The sequence below is a fragment of the Callospermophilus lateralis genome, chromosome 1, assembly GCF_048772815.1.
Source record: "Callospermophilus lateralis isolate mCalLat2 chromosome 1, mCalLat2.hap1, whole genome shotgun sequence".
Classification (NCBI taxonomy): Eukaryota; Metazoa; Chordata; class Mammalia; order Rodentia; family Sciuridae; genus Callospermophilus; species Callospermophilus lateralis.
In genome coordinates, this window is record NC_135305.1 from 16,140,628 (window position 1) to 16,159,810 (window position 19,183).

The window sequence follows — 19,183 nt, forward strand, 5'->3', positions numbered from 1 at the left end:
TTACTGTTCTGTTTTCCCCCTCCTCTGACTTCTCCTCACTTTTGCAGGCTTATCCCAGGCTCGTGTATCCCTTTGCATACTTGATCTCACCACGTGGATTTCCCTAAAACACATCTTTCTGGAGTTTCTCACACCATAATGGACACTCAAGTTCTCTGGGGATCTTGTGAGAAGCAGTTTCTGATTGAGTGGCTTCACGCAGGCCTGAAATGATGTGACAGTTCCGAAACTCTCCCAAGTGAAGCTGGTGGTCCGCAGACCAGCCTGGGTAGCCAAGTTCAAATACTCCACCTCAACTAAGCTTCTGTCATCTCAAGTTCAGTTATTGTGGCCGCACAATGGCTCTCTCATTTCCTCTTGTCCCTGTTAACCTGTTCTTCACATAGCAGCACAGAGAAGGGCTTTAAAAAAAATAAACCCAAACACAAATTCTGATTGTGTCGTTCTCATGCTTTAAATGACTTCCTCAATGGCTTCCTGTGGCCTTCCTGGTGTTGTTCAACATCAGGGCTTCTCTGCTTGTATTCTGGTCCCTGTCTCCTCCTAATCCCTTCTTGGTGTTTTTCTTTTTCTTTTTTCTTTTTTTGAAGAGGGTGCTAGGGATTGAACTCAAAGGCACTTAACTGCTGAGCCGCATCTCCAGCCCTTTTTATTTTCTTATTTTGATACAGGGTCTTCTTAAGTTACGGAAGGCCTTGCTAAGTTTCTGAGGCTGGCTTTGAACTCATGATCCTCCCGTCTCAGCCTCCCAAGTTGCTGGAATTATGGGTGTGTGCCACCATGCCCAGCTTTCTTGGTGCTTTTTTAAAGCTTTTCCCCCCTGCTTCCAGACATGCTAGCCTTCTGTGGGCTCTATCACTAATCCTGCCCCTCTGCCACTGGGCGTCATGGAGATCCCAGACAGAGCCCAGACAGGCCACAGTGCCTGCTGCTGGTGCCTTGATTGATAGTCAGGCTTAAGCACTTTATCTCAGTACTGCAAACCAGTGACAAAAACCTTAAAGACCATACTTTGAGAAATAATGATCTAAGACACTCTTGTCTACAATCATACCTCATGTACACACACACGCACTCATGAGCACTTTGGTCCTAAATTTAAAAAGCAGAATTTTAAAAAATTTTAAGAAGTAGTGCAGAAGAGTTTCACAGTTTTTAGTGCAGAGAATGATTTCTTAAAACTTCCATCTTAAGATACAATATGAATATGAATATGTATCATATTGTATGATATGATATATGAATATGAATCTCAAACAATAATGGTAAAAATTGATAAATTTGACTCTATTAAAATTGAGACCAAAAGATACCATAAAGAGAACCAAGCAACAAGATACAAATTAGGAGAAATTATAACTAACACAGGATATTAGGATCCAAAATATGCCAAAATCTCTAAATCAGAATAAAAATGATGGACAACTCAATGGGAAAATGGTCTGCAGAACTGACAAGACACTGAAGAGGCCACATGAGTGACCAGCAGATATGCAAAAATGCTCTGCAAATTAAGACCATGAGGTTTCCCTCCAGCAGGATTGGTTAAAGTGTCAGGTATTGGTGAGGATTTGTGAGTCATGCTCTCCTGCATTACTAGTGGGAGTGTAAATTGGCTCAACTACTTTAAAACTTCTTGGTGGTGTTTAGTAAAGTTGCAGATGAACATGCCTTCTGAGCCAGTTTCCTATTCCTAGATACACACACACACACACACACCCAACTTTTGTAAGTTTAATATCCACAGAGTTAAATGTGTACATACATACATACTTTTCACGAATGTATGTGTACCAGAATATGGGTAAGAAAATTCATGTCTGAAATGTTTTCACTAACAAAAATTGGCACTAGTCCAACTGTTCATCCACAGTAGATGGATAAATGAACTTGATCTATTCTTGTGATGGAATTTATGTTGAAATGAAAATAAAGACTTATAGCTACATGAAAAGAGGAATGAATCTAAAAAAAAGAATGTGGAGTGAAAAAAAATTAGTGATGATAGAAGATAGGAGCAGGACCATAGCAGGACCATGACCCAGAGTTCTGGAGGCAGAGCCCACCCGCACTTCCTGTGCCCGTGCGGAGAGCCACCCTGTGCTGGGGTTCCTTATTCACCAAAGCATGGCTCCATAGCCCAACATCAGGAAACATACAGTCTTGAGGCTGTCACGAAACTGGGATATCACCACTTGTATCATGGGACAACAATAAGGACATGATAAGACATCATCAAGGTTCCTGTGGGCCTGGCTGCACCAAAAGTATCTCTACTAGGGGTGCTAACAGTTACCCTCTTGCTGAGGTAACAAGGAGTCTTACAAGAGGTTGCCTATCTCTTGTTTCTCCTACTAACAGCCAACTTGTTATAATTATCCTCTCACTAGTCATATAATCTAATTCCTCCATATTCTCACATCCTACATCATAAACATCTCAGCCAACCCCCGCCCCCTGCCACCCAGTCTCCCCTTCCACCATCAGAAACTAAACCATCATGCAAGCCTATTGATTATATAGTATAAGATATAATCATTTCTGAGTGTAGTGACAAAACTGTAAATGTAAAAATAGAAGCTAACTGATATATGGTTGCATGTTGGGTACATTGAGTGTTATAATATTGACCTCTCCCTTAAATGTGAGATATTGGTAACCCGTAGGCACACTATAAGACAATAGGGCAGAAACTGTAATATTTGAGATTACACTGTAAGAGAGGATGACACATAGACATCATGAAAAAACAAGGGAGGAAAGTGCCCCAAACAAACCAAGACACTACAACAATAGAATCCATAGATAGTGAAGTAGGTGAAATGTCAGAGAAAGAGTTCAGAATGTATATAACTAAAATGATTTGGGAATTAATGACCTAAGTAAGCAGATACACACAAAAATCAATCATTCCAAAGAGATAAAAAGATAAGAGAACAAATTCAGGCAGCCATTGATCACACCAACAAAGAGTTAAGAGAGCAAATACAGGTTGCAAGAGATTAAGAAAGAAATAGAGATACTGAAAAAAAAAATCAAACAGAAATCCTTGAAATGAAAGAAACAATAAGCCAATTATAAAACTCAATAGATAGCATCACCAACAGACTAAACCACTTGGAAGACAAACCTCAGACAATGAAGACAAAATATACAATCTGGAAAATACAGTTGACCTTACAGAGAAGATGGTAAGAAATCATGAACAGAACATCCAGGAATTATGGGATACCATCAAAAGACAAAATTTAAAATTTATTGGGATAGAGGAAGGTTCAGAGATTCAAACCAAAGGAATTCCCAATCTTGTCAATGAAATAATATCAGAAAATTTCCTTAGCATGAAGAATGAATTGGAAAAATCAAATATAACAACAATAAGGACATGATAAGACATCATCAAGGTCCCTGGAGGCCAAATGTACAAAATTACAACAGATCTACACCAATACACATTATAATGAAAATGCCTAGCATACGGAATAAGGATAGAATTTTAAAGGCTGCAAGAGAGAAAAGTCAGATTACTTATAAGGGAAGACCAATTCGGATCTGAGTAGACTTTTCAACCCAGACTGTCAAAGCTAGGAGATGCTGGAACAACGTATACCAAGCTCTAAAAGATAATGAAAGCCAACCATGAATCTTATATCCAGCAAAATTAAGCTTCAAGTTTGATGATGAAATAAAAAGCTTTCATGATAAACAAAAGCTAAAAGATTTTATAAGAAAGCCTGCACTACAGAACATTCTTGGCAAAATATTCCATGATGAGGAAATGAAAAACAACAATGAAAATCTGCAAAGGGAAGAACTACAATAAAAGAAAAAGCCAACCAAAGGAGAAACTAAATCAAGCTAAACACCAAAAATAAACAAAAATGACTGGTAATACAAATCATATCTCAGTAATAACCCTAAATGTTAGTGGCTTAAACTCACCAATCAAAAGACTTAGGGTGGTAGATTGGATTAAAAAAAAAAAAAAAGACCCAACAACATGCTGCCTTCAAGTGACTCATCTCATAGGAAAAGACGCCCATAGACTGAAAGTGAAAGGCTGGGATAAAATATACTATTCACATGGTCTACATAAGCAAGTAGGGGTTTCCATCCTCATATCAAATAAAGTAGACTTCAAGTTAATCAAAAGGGATAAAGATGGACATTTCATACTGCTTAATGGAACCATACATCAACAAGACATAACAATTATAAATATATATGCCCCAAACAATGGAGCATCTATTTTTATCAATCAAACTCTTCTCAAGTTCAAGAGTCAAATAGATCACAACACAATAATTCTGGGTGACTTTAACATACCTCTTTCACCACTAGATAGATCTACCAAACAAAAGCTAAACAAACTATAGAACTCAATAATACAATCAATAACTTAGACTTAACTGACATATAGAGTATATTATCTATCAATAAGTGAATATACTTTCTTCTCAGCAGCACGTGGATCCTCTAAAATATGTTATGCTACAAAGCGAATTTAGTAAATACAAAAAAATAGAGATACTACACTGTGTTTTATCAGATCACAATGGAATGAAATTAGAAGTCAGAATAAAATAAAAAATAAAAGCTAGTCCAAACCTGGAGACTAATAATATGCTGTTGAATGAACAATGGGTTGGAAAAGATATCAAGGAGGAGATTAAAAAATTCATAGAAATAAATGAGAATATTGATACAACATATTGAAATCTCTGGGACACTATGAAGGCAGTGCTAAGAGGAAAGTTCATTGCATGGAGTTCATTCCTTCCAAGAAGAAAAAGTCAACTAATAAATGACCAAACATTATATCTCAAAGCCCTACAAAGAGAAAAACAAATCAACCCCCAAAGCAGTAGGAGACAGGAAATAATTAAAATTAGAGCTGAAATCAATGGAATTGAAACAAAATAAACAATTGAAAAAAATTAACAAAACAAAAAGTTGGTTCTTTGAAAAAATAAATAAAATTGATAAACCATTAGCCATGCTAATGAAGAAAAGGTGAGAGAAAACTGGAATTACTAACATCTGTGATGAAAAAGGAAATATTATGACAGACACTATAAAAAATAAGGTAATTAGAAATCATTTTGAAATTTGTACTCCAATAAAATAGAAAATATTGAGGATATTGACAAATTTCTAGAGGCATATGATATACCTAAACACAATTTAAACAGAACAATCTCAAGCAAGGAAATAGAGGATGCCATCAGAAGCCTACCAACCAAGAAAAGCCCAGGACCGGATGGATACACGACTGAATTCTACAAGACCTTTAAAGAAGAACTAACACCATTACTTCTCAACCTATTTCATGAAATAGAAAAAGAGGGAACACTTCCAAACACAATTCTATGAGGCCAATATCACCCTAATTCCAAATCAGACAAAGACAAATCAAAGGAAGAAAACTTCAGACCAATATCTCTAATGAATATAGATGCAAAAAATCTCAATAAAATTCTGGCAAAAACATATCAAATATAAAAACATCAAAAATATAATGCATCATGATCAAGTAGGGTTCATCCCAGGAATGCAAGATTTGTTCAACATACAGAAATCAATAAATGTAATCCATCACATCAATAGACTCAAAGATAAAGATCATATGATCATCTCAATAGATGCTAAGAAAGCATTTGACAAAAATATGGCAACCCTCCATGTTCAAAATCCTTGAAAAACTAGGGATAACAGGAACATACCTCAACATTGTTAAGGCTATCTATGCTAAGACCGAGGCCAACATCATTCTAAATGGAGAAAAATTGAAAGCATTTCCTCTAAAAACTGGAGCAAGACAGGGATTCCTTCTGTCATTACTTCTATTTAACATAGTTCTTGAAACTTTAGCCAGAGCAATCAGACAGACAAAAGAAATTAAAGGGGTACGGATAGGAAAAGAACTCAAATTATCACTATTTGTAGATTATATGATTCTATACCTAGAAGACCCAAAACATTCCAACAGAAATCTCCTAGAACTAATAATTGAATTCAACAAAGTAGCTGGATATAAAGTCAACACCCATTAATCAAGGGCATTTTTGTGTATCAATGACAAATCCGCTGAAACTAGGAAAACCACCCCATTTACAATAGCCTCAAAAAAAAAATACTTGGGAATAAATTTAATGATAGAGGTGAAAGACATCTATAATGAAAACTACAATATGCTAAAGAAAGAAATTAAAGAAGACCTTAGAAGATGGAAAGATCTCCCTTGTTCTTGGATAGGTAGATTTAATATTGTCAAAATGACCATACTACCAAAAGCACTATACAGATTCAATGCAATCCCAGTCAAAATACCAATGGCATTCCTTATAGAAATATAAAAAGCAATCATGAAATTCATCTGGAAAAAATAAGAGACCCAGAATAGCCAAAGCAATTCTTAGTAAGAAGAGTGAAGCTGGTCGCATTACTATTCCAGAACTAAAGGTATACTACAGAGCAGTAGTAACAAAGCAGCATGGTATTGGAACCAAAATAGACCTGTAGACCAATGGTACAGAATAGAGGATGTAGAGTCTAAACCAAATAACTTCAGTTATCTTACATTAGACAAAGGTGCCAAAAATGTACATTGGAGAAAAGATAGCCTCTTCAACAAATGGTGCTAGAAAAACTGAAAACCCACATGTAACAAAATGAAATTAAACCTTTATCTCTCACCATGCACAAAACTCAACTCAAAGTGGATCAAGGACCTAGTAATTAAACCAGAGATCTTGTACCTAATTGAAGAAAAAGTATGCCCAAGTCTCTATCATGTCGGATTAAGCCCCAACTTTCTTATTAAAACTCCTGTAGTGCAAGAATTAAAAACAAGAATCAATAAATGGAATGGATACAAACTAAAAAGCATCTTCTCAACAAAAGAAACAATCAGTGAGGTGAATAGAGAGCCTACAGAATGGGAACAAATCTTTACCATAAGCACATCAGATAGAGCACTAGTCTCTAGGATATGTAAAGCACTCAAAAACCTTATCACCAAAAAACCAAATAACCCAATCAATAAATGGGTCAAGGAACTGAACAGACACCTCTCAGAAGAAATTATACAATCAAACAACAAACATATGAAAAAATGTTCAACATCTGTAGCAATTAGAGAAATGCAAATCAAAACTACTGTAAGATTTCAACTCAATCCAGTCAGAATGGCAGCTATCAAGAATACAAACAACAATAAGTGTTGGAGAGGATGTGGGGGAAATGGCACACTCATACATTGCTGGTGGGATTGCCAATTGGTGCAGCCAATCTGGAAAGCAGTATGGAGATTCCCTGGAAAACTTGGAATGGAACCACCATTTAACCCAGCTATCCCCACTCCTCACTCCTCGGTTTATACCCGAGGGACTTAAAAACAGTATACTACAGGGACACAGGACAATGTTTATAGCAGCACAATTCACAATAGCTAAATTATGGAACCAACCTAGAGCCCTTCAGTAGATGAATGGATAGGGAAACTTTGGTACATATACATAATGTTCCACTCAGCATTAAAAGAGAATGAAATCATGGCATTTGCAGGTAAATGGATGAAGTTGGAGAATATAATGCTAAGTGAAACAAGCTAATCCCAAAAAACCAAAGGCTGAATATTTTCTTTGATATGAGGATGCTGATACATAATGGCGATTGTGGGGGAGAGCATGGGAGGAATGGAGGAACTTTGGATGGGGCAAAGGGTAGGAATGATGGTGGAATGAGTTAGGCATCATTACCCTAAGTACCTGTAAAGGAAACCATATAAAGAAAACCATATTTTATAGTTGTACACCAGTACCAGGTGGAGGAGAGGGTGACCCGGGGGAAGATACTGGCGTATGTTGGGGTTGGAGAAAGAAAGGGAAAATGCTATTTTTTAAACCAGGTAGAAAAATGAAAGGTGAGAATTGGGGAAGGGAAGTTTTAATAATGGCCCCAAAAACCTCCATAGGACATTCTGAGCACTAGAAGAAGAAAAGTTGTTACAAGATTTGCCAAGTTGGGCAGCAGTTTATTATCTGACTGCTTTTATTTTTAAACTCTTCAAAATTCTGTGGTGGTGGTGGGGGGTGTCTTGTTTTGTAGGTTTAATATCCACAGAGTTGAAATGACTCATCGTGTTTTGAAAACTACAATTTAGCAGAGAAGCAAAAATAGTAGCTCCATTTGGTTTGAAGCTCTTTAGAGACATTCGACACTGCCATTCCCCGGGGTTCCCCGGTCCTCAGAGGATTTCCTGTGTTTCCAGCACCCTTGAGCTAGTCCCTAGGTGGTCACTGGGGTCTCACAGTCCAAAATGCCTTTGTGTGGGTTTCATTAACCAAATTTAGTGTGTGCTTTCACCTCATTTATTGTATGACATAATCTGGCATGTTTTTCAATTTACTTTATCAACTATTTTGAGAAAATGGGCTAATTTAACAAGGTGTGAAGAGCCTTCCACCTCTGAGAACACAGGGACCTGTCTTTGCAGGCTGACTCTGCCCCATGTGCTATTTTGAACAAGTCAGCTTAAACTCTGAGTCTCATGTGCACCAGAAGGAAATTGGCCTTGGTCTTAAGGGATCCATTTAGCTTGAAAAGTCCATGATTGATCACTACATTTAGGGAAGCGTTCCAGATAGAAAAATAGATACTTAAACAGATACTTATTTGTGTGAGTCTTAGATAGTTGGGGATCCTCGTCACTGACTTTTAATCACTCTGAGGCAGCACTTGGGCAGTTCCTGGGCTGTGACATATAGCATGGCCAGGTGTGGGGCGGGGACGCCTGATAAATATGTGTTTATGTAAGCTCAAGGAGAGAAGGTGCCTCAATGTTGGCTACTTAGAGTGGGGTGGCACACCCGGGTCAGCTGGAGCGAAGCTGAAGCCCAGGCCCCATCGCAGAACTGCTGGGCAGTGGTGGCATGCTTTCAAGGTCCCCACATCATTTGCGGGCATGTCACTGTCTGAGAAGCACTTGATCTCACCCCAACACCGTTCCTTTCTCTCTGTTGTCAAAGAGAGAACCTTTTACTCTTTTGTGATCTAGTGCTTTAGAGCTCGGAAATTGATCCCCAGGGCTTGAGATGAGAGTCCCTGATGCCTTTTATGCTGAAAAAGAGACTCACCTGGGTTTTCTAACCTCTTCTGAATTAACCACAGAAGTAATTCCCCATGGTATTGCAGCTGCTGTCTCTCCCCCAGGGCCTGGCAGAAAGGGAAAAAAAAAAAATCCCAGGTTGGCACGCTTGACATTTCTCAATGTGAAGTTTTGTGTTTTTTTGTTCCTGTGCTTTCCTAGTTAGGGGATTTTTTTTTTTGGGGGGGGGGTCCTTTTGATGACTTTGCCTTTCTTGCTCCCTTATCCTCTGAAGGCAGGATGGATTTAATTCTCATTTGCACCAGATCTGGATCTCTTCTTGGTCTTTTGGCTAAGATCAAGTGTAGCATCAGATCTGGTTGATAAATTAGCCACTCAACATCACTTTTCTCTCAGCCTTCTGGTGCACTTGAAATGTGTTTCTGATTTCTTTTAAAAGGGATCTCACTCCTTGTTCAGCTCTTACATTTCAAAACAAGTTATATCATAGCAGAGTTTTAAAACAGACACATAAAATGACTCATCCTTAGGAAAACTTTCAAATTTATATGCTATACAGTTGGACAGAGTTGTGATTTGTATTACCTCTTGAATATGTGCCTTTCAACCTTTACTGCAAAGAAGAACAGCTGTTGTTTTACTGGATTGGTATTAAGTATCATGTTCTTTTTCACCCGTGTTTGGACTGAGACAGGTAAGTCATAAAGGCACGTACACAGGGAATCCAAGTGCCAGGTTGTATTGAAGGCAAAAAACATTTAATAACATCATATGAAACAACTTAAAATCTCTATTTAATAAATTGTGTCCTTTTACCGAGTATCTCTTTTCTTTTTTTAAAATAATTTTGCAGTGCTAGAGATTGAACTCAGGGCCTTGGGCATGCTAGGCAAGCGCTCTACCACTGAGCTACATCCCTAGCCTGTGTTCATCTTTTAAGTCATGTCACAGAGAAAAGAGAATGGAGGTTGTGGCTTTCATATGCTAAAGGCACCAGCTAGAAATATGTTGTCTATAGGACTAAGCATTATTTACAGATTGTAGTATATTTACATAAAATCTATTCACAGAGTTTTGTCTTAACTTTTTTTAATGTGTATATTTTTAGTTGTAGATGGGCACAATACCTTCATTTATTTATGTGGTCTGAGGATCGAGCTCAGTGCCTCACATGTGCTAGGCAAGCTCTGTACCACTGAGCCCCAGCCCCAGCCCCTGTCTTAACTCTGATTCTCATCTCGACTGGTGAGTCACAGATCCTCTGCTGTCCTCCTTTCACCTTCTAGGCAGCTGTACTATTTTATGCATCTTTCGTTTACTCACAAACTAAATAGCAGTATTATTATTCATTTGTACCATTAATGTTTGTTTAGAGTTACCATCTATTTGTCATTTACTTATTCTCTATTTCCTCTTCCCAGACCTTTTGTCTGAGATAATTTATCTTTGTTCTTGAAGGATGTCCTTGTTTAGAGGTGGTGGGGGTAGCTGCTGCTGCTTCCTCCTCCTCTTCCTCTTCCCCTTGCCTCCTCTTTTCTTTCAGTACTGTGCGTCCAACCCAGAGGCTTGCACACACTAGGCAAGGACTTTCCCTCTGGACTACATCCCCAGCCCAGTTTTAATTTGAGACAGAGTCTCTCCGAGTTGCCCAGTCTGGCCTCAAAATGGTGATCCTCCTGCCTCAGCATGCTGGCTAGTTGGAATTACATGTACCAAACCATATGTGTCTTCTTGATGAGGAGTTTTTGCTCACGTCTGAGATGTCAGATATTTTCTCTCAACTCCTTGAAGAGTTTGTTCCCTAGTTCTCTGGCTTCTATTCTGTGACTAGTTCTCTGCTTGTGTAATCGACATCCTTCTCTCTCTGACTGCTTTTATAATTTGTCTTTTTTTTAAAAAAAATATTTATTCATTTATTTTACTTTTATAATTTGTCTTTGGTGACCTGTGGCACAATATTATAAGTATGGGTTTAAAAAAAAATCACCTTGTTTGGGATATCCTGGTTTTCCTAAATTGAAGGATTTGTGTCTCCTTAGTCTTGGAAAATTATTAGTGTTATCTCTTTGAATATTGTTTCTCTGTGACTCCCTTTATTACGTTTTTCTAAAACTTTGATCAAAGGTACGTCTCATTCTGTCTTCTTTCTTATGTTTGCTTCTCTTTGTTTCTAGGTGATTTCTTCAGATGTGCACCTCAGTTCACTAAATCTTACTTCAGCTGGGTCTAAATTGCTGTTTGATGTGTGTGTTAAGTTTTTAAATTTTAATTACAATATTTTCATTTTTCAGTGTTCTTTGTTTGATTTTCAAATATTTCTGGTCAGTTTTCATAGTCTCTTGCTCAGAACTCATGTTTTTAATCCCCACTTATTATTTTAGATGAATTAAACATATTTAAAAATGTCTCCCAGAATATCTGAAGTCTTTGAGATCTGAGATTACTTTGATTTAGTTTCTTTTGGCTTTTCCATGGAATTTGCTTGACTTTTCATGGTACCTTATTTTCCTGTGTGTTTTTCATTTGAATTTTGTGCTCATATTTGTTGGAACTGTAGCTGTGGGAATATTTGATCTGGGAGTGTGTTCTTCTGAGGACAACTTTTTCTTTTTTCCTTTCTTTTTTTTGAGACAGGGTTTCACTCTGTTACCCAGGCTGGTGTCAGACTCCTGGGCTCTGATTCTTCTGCCTCAGCCTCCTCAGCTTTCGTTGTAGTTAGGTTTATAAATGTGTGTCACCATACCTGACCTGGGATCATTCATATTAGATTCTGACAGACATTGGAGACTGGGCTCATTTTTTGGGGGGGATACTAGGGATTGATGAGCTGTATTTTATTTAGAGACAGGGTTCACTGAATTGCTTAACATCTTGCTTTTGCCAAGGTTGACTTTAAACTCATGATCCTCCTGCCTAAGCCTCCGAGCCACTGGGATTACAGGTGTGTGCCACTGCGCCCAGCTAGACTGGGTCTACTTTAAATTAGGTCCCTTAGCATAGAGTTATTAGGACCATATAAATAATATAGGTTCTAAACTTGGAGAGACTTGTGTAATTGCTGCACAAAGCCAGAGTTGAGATAGACATTTGTTCTTTCCTTTTCTCCCCCTTCCTCCCTTCCTTACTTCGTTCCTTCTTTTTTTCTTTCATTTTTGGCTTGAACAACAGAACTTAGCTGGGTCACTTCTGGAGGCCAGCAGTCCAAGGACTGGGTCAGCAGGCTGGTTCCCTCTGAGGCTGTGGGGGAGAGCCCTGCCCAGGGGGTCTTCTGGCTGCTGGTGTTTGCTGGCAGTCTTTGACATTCCTTATCTTTTAGGAGGATTGCCCTGATCTTCCTTCACTTTCACAGGTGTTCTCCGTGTGTGTGTGTGTGTGTGTGTGTGTGTGTATGTGTCCAAATTTCCTTTCTAAAATGAGGACAAGAGTCATAAGGAAGATTGAGTTAAGGGTAATTTTTATAGTATTTCACACACTGTTGGGACAAGTGGAAGGTGTTGTTCCTGGCTTGTGATTGCTGCCCTGTCCCCAGCTGTGCTGCAGTGGACAGTACTCTGGCCCTCTGTCAGTGGCTGGGCTGTCACTCACCTAACTTCTCTGGGCAACGTATCTAAATTACAGGTGGAGACACCTGAACTTTTAAAATGATGATGGCTGTCCCAGGATCAAGAATAGCAGAGTTTGAGCAGATGATGGGATGATTTGGACACATGTCAGAACCTGGTATCCTCTGACACTGTTCGTTCCTTCATTTGAGCAGGTGTTTAATTGAGTTCCTACCAGATATCATTCACTGCGCTGGCTCCCAGGCAACAGGAAGTGTCCCTGTTTCCAGAAGCTCACAGTTGAATGAGTAGGCAGGTAGTTTGATGGTAAGGGGCGTGACAGGTAGAAGCCCAGGGGAGGCAGTGACCCATAACTAGAGCTTGGAGGGAGGAGGCCAGAGCTGTGTGCTATCTGAAGGACTGGAAAGACCTGGTGGAGAGCCAGGAATGGGGACAACAAGATGCAGGTCACCAAGGCCAGAGCAGATTTGGGTTTGGGGAACCGCAGGGTGCTTATTTGGCCAGAGCATAGTTGTGGAGCTTGACAGGGGTGAAAGGTGGGCCTGGAGGTCTCTGGGGACAGCCTGGGAAGGGCCCAGTGACTGTTTGGAAGCACCACTGGAAAAGCCTGGGACTGTCACCAGGACCTGAGTGGTGCTGCCAGGAGGCACTCTGTCCTCGCAGGAGTCAGCTTGTGATTGGAAGAGAGAACCGTGGGCTTCGGGGTCAGGGCAGCCCTGTGTTAGAGGCTGGCTTCCCTCTGGGCAGATCTTGTAGTGGACTTGTCCACCTTCTCTAACCTCTTCCTTGTGTGATAAATGAGGGAGAATGGCCAGACAACCTCCCAGGGCCTGTTTCCTGTGTGGTGTGGTTTTGTGGGTATGAGTGTCTGTTGTCAGAAAGCAAGAGAAAGCGTGTAAATGTGTACACACAGAGGCCAGCTTACGTAAAGGTGGTGCTCAGGTTTCTGAGTACTTGAAGATTCATTTCCCGTGGCGATTCTGGCCATATCTGGCTTCCGAGTAGCTGTGAATGGTAGCTCTCTACCGCAAGTGGATGTTTGCTGAATGAGTAACTGTGGATGCCTGAAAGGAAACCATAGCAGTCCGACTTCCGTGGCATTGCAGCTAACCCAGCTCTGGTTTTCTTGCTAGATGAGCTCCCTCTGGAGCAGCACGGTCTCTCTTCCTTCCCTGCGGAGCTCTTGCTGGAGACCAGCACCATGTCCAGCGCTGCACATGTGGCCTTAACAGAGACTGTGGCGGGGTCCCAGCCGAGCCAGTTTCTTGTCCCCACGTCCTCTCCATCTGCCACTAGTTTTGATACGGCCTTTTTAAACCATGGAAAGCAGACCCAAAGTACAGCAGATCATAGTGTCTTTGTGGTAAATTATGGATCTGTGACGAGTAATGAGGTGGCCTTCGGTGACGATGACATGGATAACTTTTTGCCAGATGCTCCCTGGACTTCTGCACGGATGGTGTCCCCAACACAGTCCATCGTGGTCAGCCCACCAGAGCTGCCTGGAGAAACGCCCGAGCTCAAGCCCACTCCATCACTACCCACGATTTCCCTACAGGACCAAGAGGTGACATCAGCCTGGCAGAGCTCAGCCCAGCCACCAGCGACTTACGTGGAGTCCCCCAGTCATCTTGGCACCTCTTGGTCAGCTTTTCCCACCTCCGAGGGCATAATTCCAACTCTTAATGGGAACCTGGTGCTTTATCCTACCGGAACCTACAGCCAGTTACCAAGTAGGACTTGGCCAGAGACAGTGGCTCCAGTCACAGAAGACGCAGGGGCCCCGCCCTTGGGCTCCTGGTCTTCTTTGCCTCCGCCGTTAGGTGATGGCGGTCCCCAACAGCCATCTCTGCCCCCGGGGGAGGTCTCACAGACTCCACAGCAGGTCCTGGCCACAGGCACAGACAGACACCCTGATGTGACCACGGCTTGGAGTCAGCGTCTGGAAGAAACTGTCTTTCCAAGGCTGGACCCCACTGTCACCTTGTCACAGACAGCCTTTGCTTCCTGGAGCACACAGGCTGCTTCGTTTTCCGCCCCTCCTGCATTTGTGTCTTTTTCTACTCCATCAGTGGATGCTTCACACGACCCCTTCCTTCCTGGAGATGCCGGCGACACGTCAGAGCTGCCTGGCAGTCCTGTGGTCCCCAGCCACACGGCGGATACCCTCGTCCTGAGCCCCGCGGCCTCCCTCAGGCCCTACACTTGGTGCGCGTCGTGTGCTGTGGCATCTCCTCGGCACGTTCTGGCCACAGGTTCTGTGGAGAGAGACGTGGGGTCGGGGGATGGGCCTGAGACCCTGACGGTGGCCACACTGGCAGCCAGCAGCCCCTCTCTGTGGAGTAGCGAGGCCACCGACCTCTCTGAGTTCGAGGAAGATCCTCAAGAATATAACACCCTGTTCCCCTCCAGGCCCGTGGTCTCCCTCGCTTCTCCATCCCTGAGGGTCTCGGAAGCGAGCCCAGGCGTGTCGGCCGAGGTGGGCACGAGCAGCGTCAGCAGCGCCCAGACGTACTCTTCTCTTGACCACCTCTCTGCACCAGTGTCCCTCGGGCCTGCCTTTGGCTTCTCCCCGGTGGCTGACGCTCGAGGAACGCCATCCAGTGTGACCGCTGTGTCTTTCTCAGCCACTGCCAGCGTCCTCCTTGACTCAGCTTTCTCTGTCACGGTAAAGGAAAGCACGCCGTCCCTCTGGGTCCGAGACGCGAGTCTGTCCCCCTCTGAGACTCTGGTTCCTCCGGCAGAGCCTTCACTTTTCTCCCACCAGGAACCCGCGGGGGCTTCTGCCCAGGGGTGGCTGAGTGTCCTGGATCTGGCGTCCAGCCTCCCCTCCACGCCTCTGCTGGACCTGGGCAGCCTGGCCCCCTCCTCTTCCCAGGTCCCTGCTGCCCCATCTCTGATGCCAAGTGGCCTGTCCCCCATCGTGTCCCAGTCCCTTTCTGCCTGGGTGGCGACCTTGGCCTTGCCTGACCCTGCCAGTCTGCACTCACCGCCTCTTTCTGCTCCGAGTTCCACAGACCTGGCGTCTCCTCAGCTCTGGCCGAGTGCGGACCTTCCTTCAAGGACGGTCACCTCTCTCCCTGGTCCTTCTGAAGTGCCGGTGCTGCCGAGCTTCTCCTCGGATCCTCTCCAGCTTGCTGGCTCATCCACAGTCGCGCCCACGGACTCCAACGCCCTTTTTACCTCGGCTCTCACTGGAACTACCTCCTCTTTTGAGTTCTTGCCCACCCGCCACGGCTCTGCAGTCGCCACGCTGGTGCCCTCCGGCTCCGAGCCCACCCCCGATGTCTCGACTGCTGCGACTCACCCCTGGTCATCGTCCCCTGCTTCCCCTCTGACGCCTGTTTTCACCGAGGCTTTTCTGTCCTCGACTCTGACACCCTCGGAGGACCCGGTCAGAGCTACAGACTATCACACGTCTGTCTCACCCTCTTCCTCCCAAGTCATTCCCACCGGTCCAGTGTCAGTCAGCGACGCATATCTGCCATCAGCATCCTCACTCGTCCCGGAGGGCAGCTCGTCCCCGCTGCCCACAGAGCTACCGTCCACGCTCACAGGTTCACCGTGGAACACATCCCCCGAGCCGAGCACACCCAACGGCACTGCTGCCCATACTGTGGACACTGACCTGAGCAGTGGCACTGGGAGTCCAAGCCCCCCAGAGGGCAGTGTGGCCCCTCCATTGCCATCCCTCCACCCTGTGACCACCTCCACTCTTGAAGCGGCAGTGAGTACTCCAGCACCGGCCACCACCAAGCCACCTTATGTGTGTGACATTACAGTCCCCGATGCCTACTTGATCACAACTGGTAAGGCCCCGAGTCCGGTTGCCTCTCTGGGGAGGGGGCTTTTCCTAAGGTGTTCGTGAGCAGTGCTTACGGGAGACCTGAAATGCATCTATGTATGTAAAATACTTAGCCCATTACCTGGCACTGAGCAAGCACCCTGAAGATTACCTATTAGTACTTGCAATAAAAGCAAATAGAGGATTTAAATGAACCATGGAGCTTTTGGTAGGGTCTTTGTCTTCAAAGCTCGTAACTCAGTGGGCACATGGATGACATGGTTGAAAGGAAGCCCGTTCTCATTTAGTTCAAGCAGAGTTGGGCAGTTGCATAAGGGTAACCTTTGCAATTTTATACTGATTTACTATTCTTGCTTTTGCTTTTATATTTTCCTGTAAATGTCATTTGGATCCCAAGGAAAGAAAAATGGAATGAATAAATGTCCTCTGAACATAGTCACAGACTTTGATTCTCTGCCCCGCCTGTAGCCTCGGTCGGTGGCCAGCTGAGCTGCAGGGTCCTGAGCATTGTGGCTGCTCCAGCCACATTGGGCTGCAGCCCACCTGGGGACATGCTGCACAAGGTGGACTTATCTCAAGGGCAGTGTCCAGGGAGGAGGCCTGCTCGATCAGCTCTCCATGAGAAGTGACTTGGACGTACATGACGTCTGGTGGACTATGAGTGCGTGTTCGCCTCCAGCCTAACGTGACAGATCCTGGCTCTGTGAATTGGTTTTGGTGGGGATAGTTTTTGAAGAAGGGAGAGAAAAAGGGCAGGAGAAGTAGGGAAGAAAAGTGGAGTGGAGTGGACAGAGGAAGAGGAACGGGAAAAGGTGCAGGCGAGGACAGAGAAGAGCATGCCTGGTCCGTTTCCCCCATGCCCAGTGCGGTGGACCATGGAGCCTCTGCCCACCACCAGGAAGTGCCGCCGTCCTCTCAGTGGGCTGGGACCCTGGCAGCCTTTGCTCTCCTCACCCCACAGTAACCTCTGCAGTTCAGGTGACAAATCGTGACTGAGCACCTCGTAAGTGTGTATCCTTCTCGAGGCTGTGAGGGATAGAGTCAAGGAAGACATAGTCTTAGAGCCTGGTAGGGCAGGTGGTGAGCCATGGCTGGAAATTAGATAATGGTAGGAGGAGGTGACTGTTAGGAAATGAGGTTGGAACAAGATTAGACACTTTGATCTGCAGGACGAAGGCCGTTGAGCCGTGAGAGGAGGTTCTCATTGACAAAAATCTTTTCATTTTTTTTTTTTTTCTAAAGTGGCTGGATGTCAGGAGCTTATTAAAAGAGTTACTGAAAGCATCTTTATCTCTGAGTTACTAGGATATTTATGATACAATGTTGTATCTTTTAGAATTTTTCTGCATAGACCTGGAAACCATTTTAGAAGTACCTCTGAGAACACTGGGCATCATATAGGATAAATTTAACTCTCATATGTGGTCTACATTTCATGACGTTTGGTGCCCTTTTTTAGGTATCTATGTTTTTAAACTGCCTTTTGGAACAAAATTCACCTCTTATGAGTGTGCTTTGTCAGCTGTGTAGAGCACCCTGCTGTCACTTTGCATTTGGAGGGGAGGTAGATGCCATCTCTCGCTTTCAGTAAGGCCTTTGACGGGAGGACAGATCAGCTCATCTCCAGTGCTGGTTTAGATTTGACCTTGGTTGCTTTCTTTTTATCTACGAGAGAGTCTGGAGTGGGGTTCGAGGTGGTTCTTTGCAGTGGCGTTCTGTAAGAAGGTAGAACCACTCTAGGTGCTCTTGATCCTTGGTGGCCTTGCAGGGAGATCCTTGACCACAGGTGTCCAGCGGGGATGACCATGCTTCCCATCCGGCACCTTCCTGACCCATGCCCTCTTCTGGAGGGCTCCTCACCTCTCTTCTGCTGGCTCTGGGGAAACTATAGATAGTTGGCAAAATAACTGTAAGAGCTGTTTCTGGATGATTCTTTTTCTCCCCAGAGACCGTAGTTCTCACATCTCAATGTTCATTTTATAATATCTTCCTCAGAGTGGTGGCAGTTATGGTGGCTGTGGGACCACGTAGAGCAGCACCTGGAGTCACATGCAGTACATGCTTTCTGCTTCCCCTGATGGTTCTTCTGTTTCTGACTTTCTGCCTCTGTCCTTCCCCAAGCTTAGCTCTGGAGACCCTTCCTGTCCTCCACTCTCCCTCCCCAGTCTGTTCTAGTTCTCCCTCCTTATTTCCTTTCTTAAATACGACATCTTTCCATTCCCCCTTCTCCTTCCTGTTCATTCTGTCTTTCTCTTAAGATCCACGGATCCACTCTGATCCATTTGGAGCCTGTGCAGACCGTGGTGGCACCGGCATGACCCAGCAAGGTGCTCCGAGTAATGGATTTGTCCTAATCGTCTCATGAGCTAAAGGAGTGGTCCCCCTTACCATTTTATATCTGGGTCACTGATTTGTTGGAAAAACAATCAAATGTAACTTGTATTTTTTTAAAAAAATTATTATTAGAGCTTTATAGTTATACCTAGTAGCTGGGTTGGTCCTGACAAACTCACGCCTACATGGAAGTCGGCTTCAGTTCATGATCCCTCCCTTTCTCTCCTATGCCCCCTCCCCTCTCCCATCCCTCTTTCTCTGCTAGACTTCCTTTTGCTTGCCTATTAATTTATATTTGGTTGATTCTTTATGTAATCTTATCCTTCCCCCTCTTTTCCTTTATTTCACTCTAGCTTCCAAGTGTGAGAGAAA

General features: G+C 43.4%; 1 protein-coding gene across 2 annotated transcripts in view; it reads left to right on the forward strand.

The window, feature by feature from the left end:
• Positions 1-19,183, forward strand: part of Kiaa1549 (KIAA1549 ortholog) — a 137,479-nt gene that overhangs the window by 41,488 nt on the left and 76,808 nt on the right. For both annotated transcript variants that reach the window (XM_076832779.2, XM_076832785.2), the window contains exon 2: positions 13,806-16,481. In XM_076832779.2, the coding sequence (XP_076688894.2) occupies positions 13,806-16,481 (2,676 nt within the window). The remainder of the gene's footprint in view (positions 1-13,805; positions 16,482-19,183) is intronic.